At 38.4% G+C, this 17530-nt stretch overlaps 1 protein-coding gene across 1 annotated transcript in view; it reads left to right on the forward strand.

Moving 5' to 3' along the window:
• LOC126248732 (E3 ubiquitin-protein ligase RNF170) overlaps positions 1 to 17530 on the forward strand; it is a 117834-nt gene that overhangs the window by 41575 nt on the left and 58729 nt on the right. Inside the window, exon 3 of the mRNA XM_049950051.1 lies at positions 1480 to 1566. Within this exon, the coding sequence (XP_049806008.1) occupies positions 1480 to 1566 (87 nt within the window). The remainder of the gene's footprint in view (positions 1 to 1479; positions 1567 to 17530) is intronic.

Here is a 17530-nt window from a genome sequence, read left to right on the forward strand (position 1 = left end):
TCAAACGATGCAGGATGCACACACATCTATGCTGCTCCAAAAAATCCGCTTTTGCTGAGTATGCTCTGGAAAATGGTCACCGGATCAAATTTGATGAAACCTCTGTCATGACTTGCACTAACAGCCTCTGGGATCGTGTAATTAAAGAAGTCATCAAAATAAAAATCACTGATAACATCGTTAATAGAGATGACTTCTTGCGGCTCAGCACAGCTTAGACTCCAATGGTTGCAAGGTTAAAGCAAGCGCAAGAACATGAAGTCCATGTGTGCCTGTACATGGTGATGCCATGAGCACTAGTGGTGTCACAACTGTGAACTAGAGTGTATACAAGCATACCAGCAGCCCGTCAGCAGTCGTTCCACTTCATAATGACCAGGGAGTGCTTGGTTGAAAGTTTTTGCCATTTTAGCCACTTGATGCAGCTGGAAACCTGAGAACATTTTAGCCAATGTTACCGCTGTGAGACTCTAGTCTTGCAAATGAACACTGCTTTTCTCTATGAATATGTAGCTATGTATTGATCTCTTTATTCGCGGCTTAGAGGTCATCTTGCAAACCAATGGAAATGGTGACAAAAGCATGTTGTGTTGAGTAGTACAAGATTTCAGTGCTGTGCACCAGGCAATATCAACTGTGGAAACCACATGAAAAATGTATTATTTCATGTTGTTATTTATTTATTTTTGTTCCTTCCTCTTCATGTCAGCAACTAAAATTTTACGTATGGAGTTTTCCCAAAGTTGAATAACAATGAAACAGGCTTACACCCGACAATTCTGACCATTCACTTGCAAGTGGACAATGCTGTAACAGTGGAGAACTTGGATTCACATTATATCCTTTACATTCTGATTCAGATATATCATTTGTCAGATATTGGTGAATGTCTGTAGTGTCCTCTTGTGGTTTAACTGAGCTATGATGATCTCATTAATAAGACATTAAACACTATCAGGAAAAAAAGTCGTAATTCACACAGTCGTATCTTTGCACTTGTTGCCTCTATATTCCCAGGATCTGGTGCCTCACTTGGCCATATTGATGTACTACCTATGTATCTAATTTGGCATTTTATTATGGCAGAATTTCTCTCTGTTACATTCTGTTACATTGTACTGGATCCCAAGACATTGAAACCTGTTAGTTAATGTTCCACTGATCAATCTCATGGTAACTGTTATGGTGTGGAACATGTCAAGTGCATAATAACTGCACAGGATTTTTTTTTAAGCTTAAAATTTTTAGTACCTAACCCATTCCCTTAAATGCATGTATTATACCTATAGATTTATTTATTCCTGTTCAAGACAGGATGTCCTTATTTGTCCCAGCTCTCTTCTTCATCCATTACATCGTGCCCTTGCATATTTACTCAAGCCACAGTAAAGTTTTTCCCAAGTAAAAGAGTAAATAAATAAATTAGTGTAACAATTAATAATCTTACAATAAGACTAAGTAACTATTTCTTAATTTCAGATCGTCCACTTCCTGAGCACAGCTGCTGTATTTGTTTGGAACAACTTACTGTAGCAGTGGAGACAAACTGTGGACATCATTTTTGTGGTAAACTTACATGATGATATGGCATTCTATATTTGTCCTATTTTTTGTTGTTAAATTCTTTTATTACTGACCTCTGATTTTTTCTTATGTCTTTAGTAATTTATCTTACAAAGACTGTGCTAATACAGAGATGAATGACAGGCTTAGGAAAATAATTTTATGGAACAAATTAATCATAGAACACTTATTAAATGTGTGACGTTTTTATGTGCCAAACCAAGAGCTTAAAAGGGTGTACTGATGAATTTGGTAAAATAAAAAAAGTCAGGAACACTTTTCACAAAAAGAAACATCTGTGATTGAATTATATGAATTGATTAATAGGTTGGTGTCCACTGCATAGAGGAGGCAATGGACAGGCATATTTAAAAGTAGATTTTCGTATATTAGTTTTACCTTTCAGACAAAGAAAACACACACACACACACACACACACACACACACACACACACACACACACACAATGTCATCTGCAGGCACTCTGGCCTCCCTGGGATGACTAGTGATCTCTGATGGAGTGGGTAGTGCTGAGGAAATGGCTGAGGGGAGAGATGGGAAATGGAAAGGAGTATGCATGTGAGCAGCTGGGTACTAGGCTTGTATGAGGCTGTAGGGGGATCAGGGAAGGAGATGGAGGAGGTGAGGGACATGGAATAGCAAAAGTTAAGGCCAGGGGAGTTAGAGGAGTGAAGGATAAATTGTGTGGAGAATTACTTGTGTAATTCAGAAAAGCTGGTGTTTTTGAGAAAGATCCAGATTGCATGGGCTGTGAATAACCCTTTCATGGACAAAATTATTGAGCAATTTTTTCAATGAATGGAGAGCAGATAGTAGTTAACACATAGATATATTTATCATACAGAATATCAAATTTGCTTCAACTGTGAAAGTGAGGTCACACAACAAGGTGGGAAGTATTCTTTCTGCTGCCCTTCCTTGGAGTTAAATGACAAAAACAACTTTTTCAATATATGTCATATTTATTTGATAAATTTACTTCTTTTGTTACTATGATTGTTCACAATTACTTGCCATGAAATTTTCCGAAACATGGTTCTATGCAAAGTGGTATTTGACAATATGTACAAACACAACGAGTGCGCTTTTCTGCAGCTTTGGTACTACAATGACGGCACCTCCTCTAGGTTTCTCCTAAAATGAGTTGATGCTCCCCTACAGCCACATGACGAACATCTTCAGGTACTTTACCCCTTTTTGCCAGAAAAACGGGTTTTTGTCCACGCCTTTTTTGGGATGAGAAGCCAGCGATCAATTGTTTGGGTGGATGGATCCTGTATGTGAGCTGATCATGTTGTCCACTTTCTCTTTTACTTATTTTCCACAGTATAAAACTGTTCACTGTAGCAATGTCCACCAGGAAATAAAATATTTTGTGCCACCATTTTACAGAACATCTGCCAATAGCATACCTTTCTCGTAACTGATCAAACTTATCGACACCACCCATTATTTTGTTGTTTTCTGCCACAACCTCAGGACAAGAAATCTCTGTACTAATACCATCCTTGTTTTTCCTCTTCACTGTGGCTGTTTCTCTTGGGTCATGAATTGAGGACAGGAGAGTGACTTGGATGGTTATCCATCCATTTTACTGCAGAAATGACTCCTTTTGTTTCAAACTGGAATTCTTCTCGTTCCAGTTTTACTTTTTCCTTCATAAATTTGGGTAAATCTTTCCTGTTGGTATTCGCTGTTCCACATCCATACACACCCTTCTTCAAAAGTGTTGACATCAATTTCACAGTGGTGAAGAATCTGTCAAATGCAACTACACTATTTTATGTATTTCCTTTGTTAGATTTACTACAACCCCTTCACCCAGTGTCAAGTCACTATCTGCCTTACAGTTGCCTGTGTAAATATCAAAGTTAATTATATATCCAGTGAGTGAATCTGACAAGCACCATACTTTGTAGCCTCGTTTCACCGGCTTCATTCGCATATACTGTTTCATAGATGACCGTACTTTGAAAGGAATCATCATTTCATCCACTGAAATAAATGATTAGGGCTCATAATTATTCTTACAACTCTGCAAAAGCTTTTCAATCAATGGCCGCAATTTATGCATTTTATCATATTCTGGATGATTTCTTGGCTTTGCAGTTTCGTTGTTATTACAGTGAACAGTCTCTACAATCTTTTTAAATCTTTTACTTGTCATTACATTAGCAATTGTCTCTACTTTTAGTGTAGGATCTGAACTCCAGAAGTTAGAGAGAGAGCAGGAAGTTGGTGAATTCCCACTAGAATAAGACATCCTATATAAGCTCTCATTTCTTGAGTAGTGGTGTCCACCCAGGTTTTTGATGGACATCTACTACCATGATTTTGTTTTGCATACAAGTTTGTTTCATTTATAATGAGAGTGAAAACATCATGTTCAAGGAACTTATTTTTCTAAGTCGGCTCCTGATCATTGGCACTACAGAGAAATTTTGGTTTTCCTTCCATTGGTGTTTCAAAGTTGTTCTTCACATTGTCAAAGTAAGAATAGTTGCCATTCCATTCTTCTTCACTTTCACTGTCCAACGTATCACTACTGGCAACAGTCGCAATCACAAATGATTCACTGTCATGTTCATCACCATAAATGTCTTGTTTCACAGAAACATGGCTTGAATGACTGGTGACTGTGTTATCTAGAACATTCAGTTCATCTGCAGCATCTTCATCTCCTTCAGTTTCTGAATCACTTTCATCAGGTAATGAAAATAATGTATTGTAAATTTCATCAACATGTTTAGGATTGCTGAGGTCTAGGGAATGAGACATCTGAAAGAAAAGCAATGCAAAGAAATAGAGAACTGGAGAGTGTAAAAAATACTATGACAGATTCAACGGAAGCAAGCACTTGGTTTGGTATGGTAAACTTGACAATAAATGTGGCAAAATATAGAAATATTCGTTCTAGAGGCATAAAACAATGGGCTATCAAAGAGACGGTGGGAAGGATACTTCCCACCAACCAAATCAAATACTACAAGTAAAGTCCACAAGTAATGTAAGTAAAACACATTTTACAACAAACAGGGAACACCAAATAATAAGACACCATAGCAAAAATCAAAAGTATTTACCTTATACTATAGCTTCGAAGAAAAGAATCAACAAAATCTCGCGCGAACAGCACTGAAAGACTCCTCTACAGAACAACACTCAGCCATACAATGCCTCTGCACAAAGGTACATCAAAAACGGCGGGAACTTCCGATTGGAAGTAGTACCCTATACTGTTCACTAGGTGGCAGCACCATAGGAGGTGGGAACTGTGAATCCCACAGGCTAGGAGCGAGTTCATTTAGTGGGAAACATGTTTCCCATGGCTCACAAAAGGGATAAGCCATTGAAGTCAAGAACAACTTGTTGCATGACACGTTCAGCTATTCCTCCTCGTCCTCCTCCTTACCCCATGCCTGTTCTGCACTCCCACTACCAACCCCAGCCGAGATTACTGTTCAACCCAGTGCGACCACAGTGCCTGAAAATGGGAGAAAGAGAGACAGAGAGAGAGAGAGAGAGAGAGAGAGAGAGAGAGAGAGAGAGACTGACTGACTGACTGACTGACTTTACATGATGAATGATTTGGTCCAATAGCTAAAAAAGTTATCCAGTTGTTTACTTTTAAATGTGACTATCTGCTGTTCTACACCTCCACTCTGTGGTGAATAGCAGTCTGTCCTGTTCATATTGTTATTCCGTCTCTGATTTCCCACTGTGAGTTTATTATCTTACTCTCTGTGGATTACAGTGGGAATCTTTCACACTGCAACAAAATGCAAGCGATGTTTTTATATCCCACTCTGACATATATTTTTAATTTGCCAGGAAGTTTCTGTGTGAATTATATGCTGCTTTGATGATATGTGGCAAATTAAGTGTGTACTGAGCATCATAACAGTCACAATGTTATTTCTGAATCTAATCTTCACTGAGTTCATTGCATTTGGTGCAGCAGTATTTGAATTTTTGTATTCCCCAGTTAAAAATAAAACAACTTATTAACAACTCAGCATAATCTTCTTTTATGACCTATATGTTTGAAATTGGAAGTTCTATTAGCGGTGACCTTAAGTACATTTTAGAGCAGATTAACTGGTGATGGAGCCCAGTGTCCTGTCCAGCATTGTATCTTGCAGCTTTTAGTACCCTTAAGGTAGCCACCATGATGGATTACTCTGTGGACAACAAATGTGGATGGGCTGTTCATCCTCCCATACTGCAAATGATTGTGTGAGTCAGTATCTGCAACACTCTGAACAATATTTGAATGCATTAGGAGTCTCACGCAGACAAACTAATTGCTAAATGATAGCATTGACTTGAGGGCTCTCCTAGCATATGACTGCCACTGCCTGGCATGTGAACTATCACTTCCTTGTTGTGTTGACCCCAGGCTTTGAGATTTAGAATCATTTAGTCTTCACCTGAGACTGCTGTAGATGGTGAAGTGTAGCACAGTTTGAGAATTGCTAAACTCTTTGGGCCCTTCAGCCTATGTACTGTAATTAGGTGTTGGAGACACTAGTGGTACATTTTGAAGTTTCTGTGATATCAGTATACTGGTTCAGGTGCAAGAAAATTGAGGGTAGGCATCTGAGGAAAATTGAGCAATGGCTTTCGGCCTTGGATAGACCCAGCTATTTGTGTACCACACACGCTGCTACAAAAAGTTTGATTAATCTTTGGAACCTATGTGCTTCAACCAGTTTTTATGTAGTGGAAGTTTATGGTTTAAATGCAGATCTAAAGACTTGCATAGTTTGCCCATCCTTTTTTCTCCATCACATATTGCAAGTAAAGCAGGTGCATTGTGTGGGTGACAGTAACATAGGATGTTTGTTGATGCCTTACATTGTTAGCAAAGACATTATGTTCTTTTGGGCATCATAGTAGCCTTTTGGGGTCTACACTATCTTTAGCAACTGATTGTTACTAATTAGAGTGGTGAACAAGTGTCGTGTTCATAGCACACATCAGTAATTATGACAAGAACAGGCAAGTTCACATTTTGAAATTCCCAGCCTATGAATATTATGTAAGAAGTGGGTTTCTGAGACTTTGGGTTTCTGTGACCAGGAGGTATAACTTGTTCCTGGCGAGTATTCTGTGGTAACTAGATTGCTTTTTAATGTAAATATGTGGCAGTTAGAAGTTTTATTCACAGTAAAACTTGCAGCAGACAAAACACAATATATTTTTCTTAATTTCATAGGTTTGCTATTTGCATTAATATATATATATATATATATATATATATATATATATATATATATATATATAAACACAGATGATGTGACTTACCGAACGAAAGTGCTGGCAGGTCGATAGACACACAAACATACACACGAAATTCAAGCTTTCGCAACAAACTGTTGCCTCATTAGGAAAGAGGAAAGGAGAGGGAAAGACGAAAGGATGTGGGTTTTAAGGGAGAGGGTAAGGAGTCATTCCAATCCCGGGAGCGGAAAGACTTACCTTAGGGGGAAAAAAGGACAGGTATACACTCGCGCGCGCGCACACACACACACACACATATCCATCCGCACATACACAGACAAATGTCTGCTTGTGTATGTGCGGATGGATATGTGTGTGTGTGTGTGTGTGTGTGTGTGTGTGTGTGTGTGCGCGAGTGTATACCTGTCCTTTTTTCCCCCTAAGGTAAGTCTTTCCGCTCCCGGGATTGGAATGACTCCTTACCCTCTCCCTTAAAACCCACATCCTTTCGTCTTTCCCTCTCCTTCCCTCTTTCCTGATGAGGCAACAGTTTGTTGCAAAAGCTTGAATTTCGTGTGTATGTTTGTGTGTCTATCGACCTGCCAGCACTTTCGTTCAATAAGTCACATCATCTGTGTTTTTAGATATATTTTTCCCACGTGGAATGTTCCCCCCCCCCCCCCCCCCCCCCCGCTCTCTCTCTCTCTCTCTCTCTCTCTCTCTCTCTCTCTCTCTCTATATATATATATATATATATATATATATATATATATATATATATAGGGAAACATTCCACGTGGGAAAAATATATCTAAAAACAAAGATGATGTGACTTACCAAACGAAAGCGCTGGCACATCGATAGACACACAAACAAGGTCGTTGTGGGGGTGTTGTGAGGGTGACATGGTATTAGAAGGTGGAAAGTGTAACATGAGGTTGAGATGAAAATGAAAATAACTGGAGAAAGTAACTGGAGATCTGTTGTGAAAAAAGGCGAAAAAGTGTCGGTTAAAGCTGGGCTATGTTGATCCTGTGGTGAACTTCGGTTGGTAGAGAACGATGTGCACATAGGTTAGGTCTATCGACGTGCCAGCGCTTTCATTTGGTAAGTCACATCATCTTTGTATATATGATGCGACCTACCAAACGAAGGGCTGGCAGGTCGATAGACACACAAACTAACACACAAAATTGAAGCCTTCGCAACAAACCGTTGCCTCATCAGGAAAGAGGGAAGGAGAGGGAAAGACGAAAGGATGTGGGTTTTAAGGGAGAGGGTAAGGAGTCATTCCAATCCCGGGAGTGGAAAGACTTACCTTAGGGGGAAAAAAGGACGGGTATACACTCGCACACACACACATATCCATCCCCACATATACAGACACAAGCAGACATATTTAAAGACAAAGAGTTTGTATACCCGTCCTTTTGCATTCACTAATAGAATCAAGGAAATTTTTCTTAATAACTACTGGAAAATGGCAAAATGCAGAGATTATTAAACAGAAAACTGTTGTTGAAGTGCATAGTATAAACAAATAAATGAATACTTAGTAGTTTCACTGCTTGCTACAAGAAATCAGCACCTTTATTTGGTTGCATTTGTGCCTCCTTAGCTCATAATTTTGTGTGAACTTCAAGCATGCTGGATTAGCTGTGGGGCAGCTACTTCTGTTAATCAGTAGAATGAAAAACCAGTCCAAAGTTGCAAATTTTACTTTTTTACTCACTCAATGACCAGTTTCGGGCCAAGACCCATTTTCAGACCATCGTAACATAGTCGAAAATGGCACTTTCAAAGATGTGCCATTTTTGACTATGTTACGATGATTTAAAAATGGGTCTCAGCCCAAAACTAGCCACTGAGTGAATAAAAAAGTAAAATTTGGAACTTTGGACTGGTTTTTTGTTTTAGTCATAATTTTTTGTTGCAGGAGGGGGGGAGTGTCCTTGAGTGGTTTGTGTCTGTAGTCATAGACGTATTTGTCTTGAAATATATTCAGTGTATTTGAAATGATTTTATGCTATTCATGTTAATGCATGGTAGTTTTCCAGAAGAGTGAGATGTCTGCTGTTACTATCTCTGATTATATCCATGTATGTTTCTTGTTGGTGAGTAATTTATTTGTGCAAGAGTCTCACTAGTGTCCATTGGGTGGTTTTGTACTTAAATGACATTGTGTGTTCTTTGTATATTATGTCAACAGTTTGACTGGTCATTGCATCTCTTGTATTTCTAATAGCTTAATTGGTAGAGCCTTAATTGTGTTTTGGTGGATGTTTCTGTACCAAATTGCTGGTTTTGTAAGCTGTGTTAGTACCTCATATTCTCACTACATATCCTACTTTGTCTGTGTATTGTTATCATATGTTATAGAGAATATTGTTTATGGTTTAATTTTTGCTGTTCTAGTTCTGCCTGTAGTATGGTGTCAGCGTGAAGTTGGAATTCTTCTGATTTTTGCTTTTGTGGGTGACGTTTTGATACTCCAGTTTCTCTTTTTTACCCATTAATACTTAGGGACATATAGGTAGGCTTCCTACTTGTGTATGGTGATAATTATGTATGATAGTGCCAATATTGAAGATGATAAAGGAACAATCTGCAGTTGGTTCAGTTGGCTGCGTATTCTCAAGCTGTCTTTCAAGAACTGATCTCATACAGATACATGATATTTGCTCTCAACAAACATTTGTAATGGTATTGCTGGGTGTGGGCTGACTGTTTTCCACGTGACTTAAAAGCTGAACAGCAGTCTTTGCTATTTTGTCATTATTTAGGATAGGGTGAATAGTGTTAGCAAATGGTTGACCATGTGGCTTTTGCTAGCTATTGATCTGATAAGAATATCGTGTATTTAGTTTTCTCAAATGTCACGATTTAGGTTTGTCTTATATTGTTCTTCCTGTTTGTATTTGTCTCACTCTTCAGCCAGCCTACATCTTTGTTTTGTGTTTCTATGAAAGTGGAATTGACACATTGTTTGCCTGTCTCTCTTGGCATCATGAGAGTTATACTTGGACCCCGTGATGGACCAGAATTATGCTCTTCACTCATTTCAAAGTGAGAAAACAAAATAATGAGTTGTGTACAATGCAAAGTAAAGTGAGGTGCAAAAAGCATTTGATAGCAGCTACCATGCAATTGCTTGATGAGGTTGGTAACTTAGTAAATGAGCTGGTTCAGGCCTGACCATTACTGGATGTTGTGCAACCATAGTTCAAAACACCCTACACGTGCAACTACCACTTTATAGTGTCTGGCATTTTGTACAATACCAACTTTAGCTAGCAGAAAAACATACACATTTCTGTGTGCTAACATATTAAGTCCCACGGCTGAGTCCTACATTGTCAAATACTACATCTATCTTATAAAGCCCATTCAGACACCCACTGTTTGCTGTGGGGCTGGAGCGTAACTTCAGAACGCACTAATATACCACTGTGTCTGAGCATTGATACACTATTTATGTTGCAAGTACATTATTATGCACATTCTCTTTCCAAATTGGGCTCCAGCAGATGAAGTGCAGTATCAGTAACTGAAAATTGGTTACTTTTTCAATATTTAAATGTAGAAAATAACTCAGTTTCAAACCATCTCTGATAAAATAATTAATCTGGATACAATTTGCTTTGAAATAAAGGTTATTACATGTATTCACAGTTTCAGATTTTGATGCAGAATTTGCATTTATCGCAAGTGCTAATTTTGCAGGTTCCTAGCTATAGTTATGTACGTGTTCAAAAGTTTTTAGTTGAATTTTCACAGTAATTTAGAAGTACGAGATTTAATTTTTATTTTGGTTACTCTAATAGTGTTGTGTAAAACATAATCATGATAAAATGAAATTGGCACAAAGAAAACTTTGCTATAATGATTGTCAGTATTTTACACAGGATGCAATATATTTGAAAAAAGAAAAAAAAAATGTCTTGAACTTCAACTTAATGGTAAAAAATGTAATTCTCAATAAGTTCATTATATTAGCTGGATCTCGTAATGAAATTTAGTGTCTGATATTTATGATTTGCCAAATAAGTCTCAGTGTTTTGTCTTCACTGAAGACTAAATTATTGTTTTGGCATAAGCTCAAGATGCGTGCTATCATACCACACATGTAAGGCCTTGTTTGTTATGTGGCACTGGAGAAGTTGAATAGTGCGTGTGTCGTGTCTCCAGTGGTGACTGGAACAATATGACTTATGTACACTATCTAATCTTTCACATGCAGTGAAGAATCGTTGCAAGTGTTGACCGTGTGCACATTGCTACTTTATGAGAAGAAGGGTTGTCGGTATGGGAAGTTGCTCACCAAACTGGCCTACATTTCAGTGTCAATTAAACAGAATAGGATCCTCTGACCTATTTCCCAGCCTAACACTTGACATTTCAACAGTGGGATACTTTCAAGATGGTAATGCATGAGTGCACAGTGCCTTCTTTCACAAGGCAGTAATCAACAGAACAAAATGATCTTCTGTATATGCTGACATGAACGCAATGGAGCAGGCTTGAGGTCAGTTGAACTTGCAGTTTCTCACCATATTAACCATCCCACACACTGGATAATCCCAAGGATGGAACAGGTTTGAGCAGCAACATCTTGACCACTTGTGGGGAGAACACCGAAGAGGATCAAAGTGTGTTACAGTGCATGAGGTGGACCAACATAGTATTGAATGTTACTCAGTAACAGATTTTGGTTTAAGAGATGAGCAAAGGTGCTCACTTTCAGGCAGACTGCCAGTATTTTGGTTATTTTTCTATTCTTATTTCATAGTTTTCTTTTATTTTTGCAGATATGCATGTGGTGCAAAACTTTTTTTGAGCAGTAAATTTTATTACAGAAGAACAGGAAAGAAACTTCCGTGTTGGCTTTATTCTAAAGCAAGAAAATTGAAAAACAATACAACTTATATTGAAAGAATGAAAGACCGATTAGCAAGACTTGTTTTAAGGTAAATGTAAGATATTCCACAGTAGTCATTCAAATCTATGGACCAACATGCACACATTCTGATGAGGATTCAAAAGTATCATAAAGCTGTAGAAACTAATAAATGGAAGCAAATCCAGCTGCAAGATAATGTGCAATTTTAATGCAAAGTAGGTAGAAAAGTAAACAAAAAATCTTTAGTGGTTATCTTTCGGTATGACAACACAAATGGCAGATGAGAGTAGTATGATTCAATCTTCTACTGGGGGGGGGGGGAGGAGGGGGGGGGGAATAGGAAGTGAAGTTGACAAGCACCTAATGGAATTGACCATATTTTATCAAATAACAAATTAGTTGTACTAAATATGACAGTCCTTAACTATTTTAGAATTTCGATTGGTCACATACAAGTAAAATTCACAGTAAAACAGTACGCAAAAAAAAGACAGGTACAAACCTTTCAAGTAGCAAATCAGAAATATAGATTATGCAAATTTATTTTGGAGGAGATTTAATGAACTCTCGAGTGGGCACACCATTTTTCATAATATAAGTGGGCATGCCATTTTTCTTAACAGAAGTGGGTCTGTGGTATACTTGATACACATGTAAAGAATGGCTGTCTTTATATTACCAAGGTAAACATCACAGTTTAAAGTTTGATTAAACAGTAATAAAATAAACTTACGCTGTGTGAGCTAAATCATTGTTTAATTAAACAATAATGAAGTCAACTTTCATTATATCACTCTGTTGCTGTGTACAAGTGTTACCCCACAGTAATAAACTACTTGAAGCATTAAACAAAGCAGTTGCATCAGATCCCTGCCAACTGCTTATTTGATTGCTAATTATCTTCTAGATAGCTGACTCATTGTGGGGTTGTGCTGTTAGCTCACAATCTGGGTTTTTTTTTTTTCCCCCCCCCACGAATCGTAAACCCTTTTTCCTTGCATAGTTCACTGTTTATTTTATATTATTGCTGTTCACGTGGATATGTGAAAACACAACTTATCACTGTATTAGCTGAAGTAATAATTAAGGAATAGGTACGGGCTAGCAGTTGCAAAAAATAGTGGAATGGTACAAAACAATGTTGTTTGTAGTTGGTGCATTTTGTACATAACCATACTTGCTCGAGGGTTAAGCAACTAACTTGGCAGCAGAAAGTATGGAACTGTACACACAGAGACAAAATGGACAGTTATATAAAAACACACTTGTGCAGACAGTATCAGATTTTGCAATAATGAAAGAGGCAAAAGAAAAAAATCTCAAAAGAACTATGTAACTATAAAAGAGCAGGTAAGAGTGCCAAACAATTGATGATATAAAGCTGGTGGAATATGCTGAACTAAATACAATACTCAGGAGCGATTTCAAGGAGATGAAAGAAAGTAAGTAGAAACTTTAGAGAAACAGTTGGAAAGGATATGTACAACAGAATAAAACTGAAAATTATGTTGGGAGGACATCACATTTCATCAGTTATGATGGCAGTTCAAGATTTTCAACCCTTCTGTGATGGTCTCCCATGAGTAAAACAAGCCTATTGTGTCTGCAGATTAGTAGAAGGACCCAATTATAAGTTTATAGCCTACTGAGCCTTCCCCCACAGAGCATGCAGCTTCGATTTCTGGGTACCCCTATTGACATATTCTTAGATTCACCTCAAAAATTTCACTGCTGTTAATTTCAGTTTTTATCCAAATTCCTGTACTTAATACTACGTTGACTCCTGTTTTTATAAGAAGTACTTGAAACTCTCTTGTGACTGCTTCATCGGTTGGCTAGGATTTTATACCTCTTGTGATGATGCCAATCTCAACAAACTCACAAGTCTGAATGCAAACATCTTATATTGTACTACCAACAATTTCATTGTTAGTTTCATCAGAAGTAATCTGTAATTTGTCATCTATAATTTGCTAAATCAGAAATGCTCTTATAATGGCTTTGAAGTGCATTTACCGAGTAATAAATTTTCTTGTGCAGGAGACCAAAGTACTCTTCATCTTCCCTCACTTCAGTTTGTACCCCAGATGCAGGTCACTTTCCTTTGAGTAAAAATGTTTTGCAGCTTGACAGTACTTGTCTTTGTCTGTTTCTACAAAGTACGTTAGACCTAGCAATTTACTGTGTATGTGTGGTCAGCAATATCTCAGGCATCTGTAAGGATGGCATAGTGAAATCCAACCCTATTGTCTTTGCTTACCGTCTGGGGATACAATTTGCATGAGCATCAAGTGTTTGACAACTAATCCACCTTCCTTCTCCTCATAAGGCTAGGAAAATGTCACCCTGTGTTCCTACACACAATGTTTGAAACCGTATAACACCCCTTTCTCTGAGTGGGAACTCCTCAGTGCTCTTATAATTTATTGAAATGCAGCTCTGGGTCCTTATAGAATACAAAATTAAATGTCACATCATCTGTCTATAAAATGCAGGCACATCAACCTTAACTGAATCTGGCTAGAGGGAATGGAGGGAAAGTATGATAACCCCAGTTTTGAGATAGGGAAGACCCCATAGGGTGCAGATATAATCTGCTTTACCAATGTCCTTTGCAAATGATTTGAGTGTTTGGCAAGGCAACATCTGTGCTGGGCCCTGGAAACAAGGATCACTTGTCTTACTCACAGTGTGGGTTTCAGCACAGGTGATCAGTAGCAATCAGCTGCTCTGCCTGGAGTCTATCAGATTGGCTTTTACCTGTCATCAGCATCTCATTGCTGTCTTCTTTGACCTGTGTAAAGTCTATGATACCATATGGAACCACCATATCCTCACCACCTTATATGAGTAAGGTTTTTGTGGATCATTCATGGTTTCCATCCAACATTTTTTCTCCCAGTGATCCTTAAAAGTTCAAATCAGTAATGACTACAGTGCTTCCCACATAAAAGAAAATGGTGTTGCACAATGCTCTCTGCTGAGTCTGATCCTCTTTCTAATAGTGTTCAATGAATTTGCAGGGGCAGTGGGATGTATAGTCTCACCATCCTCATGCAACAATGACTTCTGCATCGACTATAGTTCTTCCAACAGAGGGACAACAGTAGGTTGCTGTAAGGAAGGCAAAATATTGATCATGTTTTTTCCGTTACCAAAACTTGCACCATGTGTGTCTGCTGATGTAAAACTGTTCATTCACACTCAGAACTTTACCTACATAATAAGCTACTTAATGTGGTCAAGACATATCGCTTCTTGGGGGCTCATTTTTGATGTTAAGTTGGTTATCCCTTATACAACAGCTTAAGTGGACACACCAGTTTTAACTAAATGTCCTATTCTGTCTCAGTAACTCTTCCTTGGGTGTGGACCATTCCATCATTTTTGCAACTCGACAAAGCTCTCATTTTATTATATATGGATTATGGAAGGCTGTCCTACGGATTAACAGCACCATTGGCCTTGAGTCTCATAGACCTGATCCACCATTGTGGGATCAGGCTTGCAACTGGTGCCTACCAGACGAGCCCTGTGGACCACCACCTGATAGAGGCAGAGATTTGGCCCTTATGGATCAGGAACCACTAATTACTCCTCAGCTATGACATACATAGTCTTAGCCATCCAGAAAATCCTAACCAATAGCTTTTGTTTCCTGATAGGGGTGTAAGACTTCCAGAAAAGCAGCCTTGGTCAAAAAATTCCATTATTGTCCTGGTAACAGTCCATCAGTTCCAACTTTTGCTTACATCCTCTCAATCCTATCACTACATCACACTTGAAACACCCCCAATTGTGCATCCCTTACTTGCAAATTTGTCTAAATCTTTCTCTTAGTGGAAATGATGTGATAGACCCAGTTCTTCCTTTTGGTACTCGGTGAGTACTGTATATGCAAGTGCTTCAAGAATTGGAGGCTTGACAGACTATACATTGCGATGCCACTACCCAAATTTACTGTATTATTATTAGACCATGCGGCATCGGACTTCCGGAAAGCAGCTCTCGCGTGTAATAGGTTTGAGTAGACACCCTATGGTGATCCAACTACTACATGGAAGTTTTGGAATAAATAATGATAATGGCGCATAACCAACTTATTTTTACATCTATATTTGATTATTAGTAGCTCTGATAATCTCTTTGAAGTAACTGAACGGGGAGCACTTACTTCTGTATGTTTGATATTGCCTAGTAGGAGGACATTATTCATTTAAAACACTACCACAGCCTGAAATCGTTTCACAATATATAAACACACGTGATAAACACTTGAACTTGTTTTAGGTTAATGTAAACTACTCAAATTGTAATTACTGAATTTAATGTTATTGAGCTTGCATTGTGCTGAAGGCACAATGTGTACTGTGGTGGCAGCAATTTCCTTGAACGCTTAATTAAAGAACAATATAGATCTGCTTGTCAATATAGTTACTGAAAACACTAATTGAGAATTACGTTGCTAGGATGGAACCGAGTAATTTTTGACTATGGCAATGTACTGAAGAGCCACCACATCGAGCTGGATAGTAATTAAGGTAGCACAGTACCTGGCATCTTCCATCCGTTGCATGAAGCAGCGTCTGCTGGCGATTTCGGCGTTAATTCCGACTATTTTCTCTTGTAATATAGCTACGCCGATACGCACCATAACTTTTCACTGATGTTGTAGCATGTAGAAATCACTGGATATGGGATAATAATGAGCTATTTCCTTTAAATAACTGATTACACTCGGGGACTGCAATTTAAACCACAAAATTATTATTACCTCCAAACTTTACACACTGTAGAGAACTTGGTTTGACTATTACACAAACTGATTCACAAAATGTAAATGTGCTGGTACTGGCATCGGTATAACAACCACTGTTCATAATAATATTCTTGTAAGATAACTTCTAGTTCGTTGCTACCAAAGTGAGCTCACCCATGGACCTCATCAGTTATTGAGATCACAATACGCCGTTGGATGCGGCTACTGGTTCCTTCACACCTCGCCGTTGGTACAAGCAACTCGTCGCAATTAATGCAGCCTTGCACCATGCAGTGCCATGTACCCCAGAGCGGGAAACTGTACTATTTTGCCGCTCACAGTCCATCTCCATAGAAATACCGCATCTTACAAGCCTTAGTGTCCATTTAGCTTGTAGCCATATGATAAACAAAGTCCATATCTGTTTTCAGCTCACTTCTAAATGGTCTGTTAGCAATGTTACCGTAGCACACACCGGCAGTCACTTTTACGCCACTTAACACTTGTTCTGCCTCAGAGCTAAGCCAGCTTGCTTCTACCACCAATATTACGCGCCAACCTGTACACTGTTATCATTCTCGGGGATTCCCCCCACACCTAAACATTATTTTACATTACGCCAAGTTCTGTATTTACAATTAAACATACCATAGCATTACAATATTCAGTTACAGTCATTTTCATATATTAAAGTAATATTACATTTATATTTTTACTACACGTAACAATATTATTTAGTTTAATTCTTTTGTTATTTCACTGTCAGAGTGCAGCACAAGCCAGACACTGTCTCCCACATAGCGTTCTTTAATTTAGCTGTCACCAGAAGGAAGCACTTCCGCTTTGCCTTCGAATCTGGCCCACAGATGGCATAAGCGTCCACTTTCTCTACAATTGCGCCTTGACTATGCCTGGCCTTCACTAAATGGCACGTTGTCACATTACAACCTTCACATGCCTTAGAACCAGCAAGCAACCCTCCCTGCCTAATTAATACAGTGCCTTTGTGGATGAATTGGTGGCAATTGCGTATGTTTCAGTACAACTGCACCCAATTACATGAG

Source organism: Schistocerca nitens, chromosome 3 (assembly GCF_023898315.1).
Source record: "Schistocerca nitens isolate TAMUIC-IGC-003100 chromosome 3, iqSchNite1.1, whole genome shotgun sequence".
NCBI lineage: Eukaryota > Metazoa > Arthropoda > Insecta > Orthoptera > Acrididae > Schistocerca > Schistocerca nitens.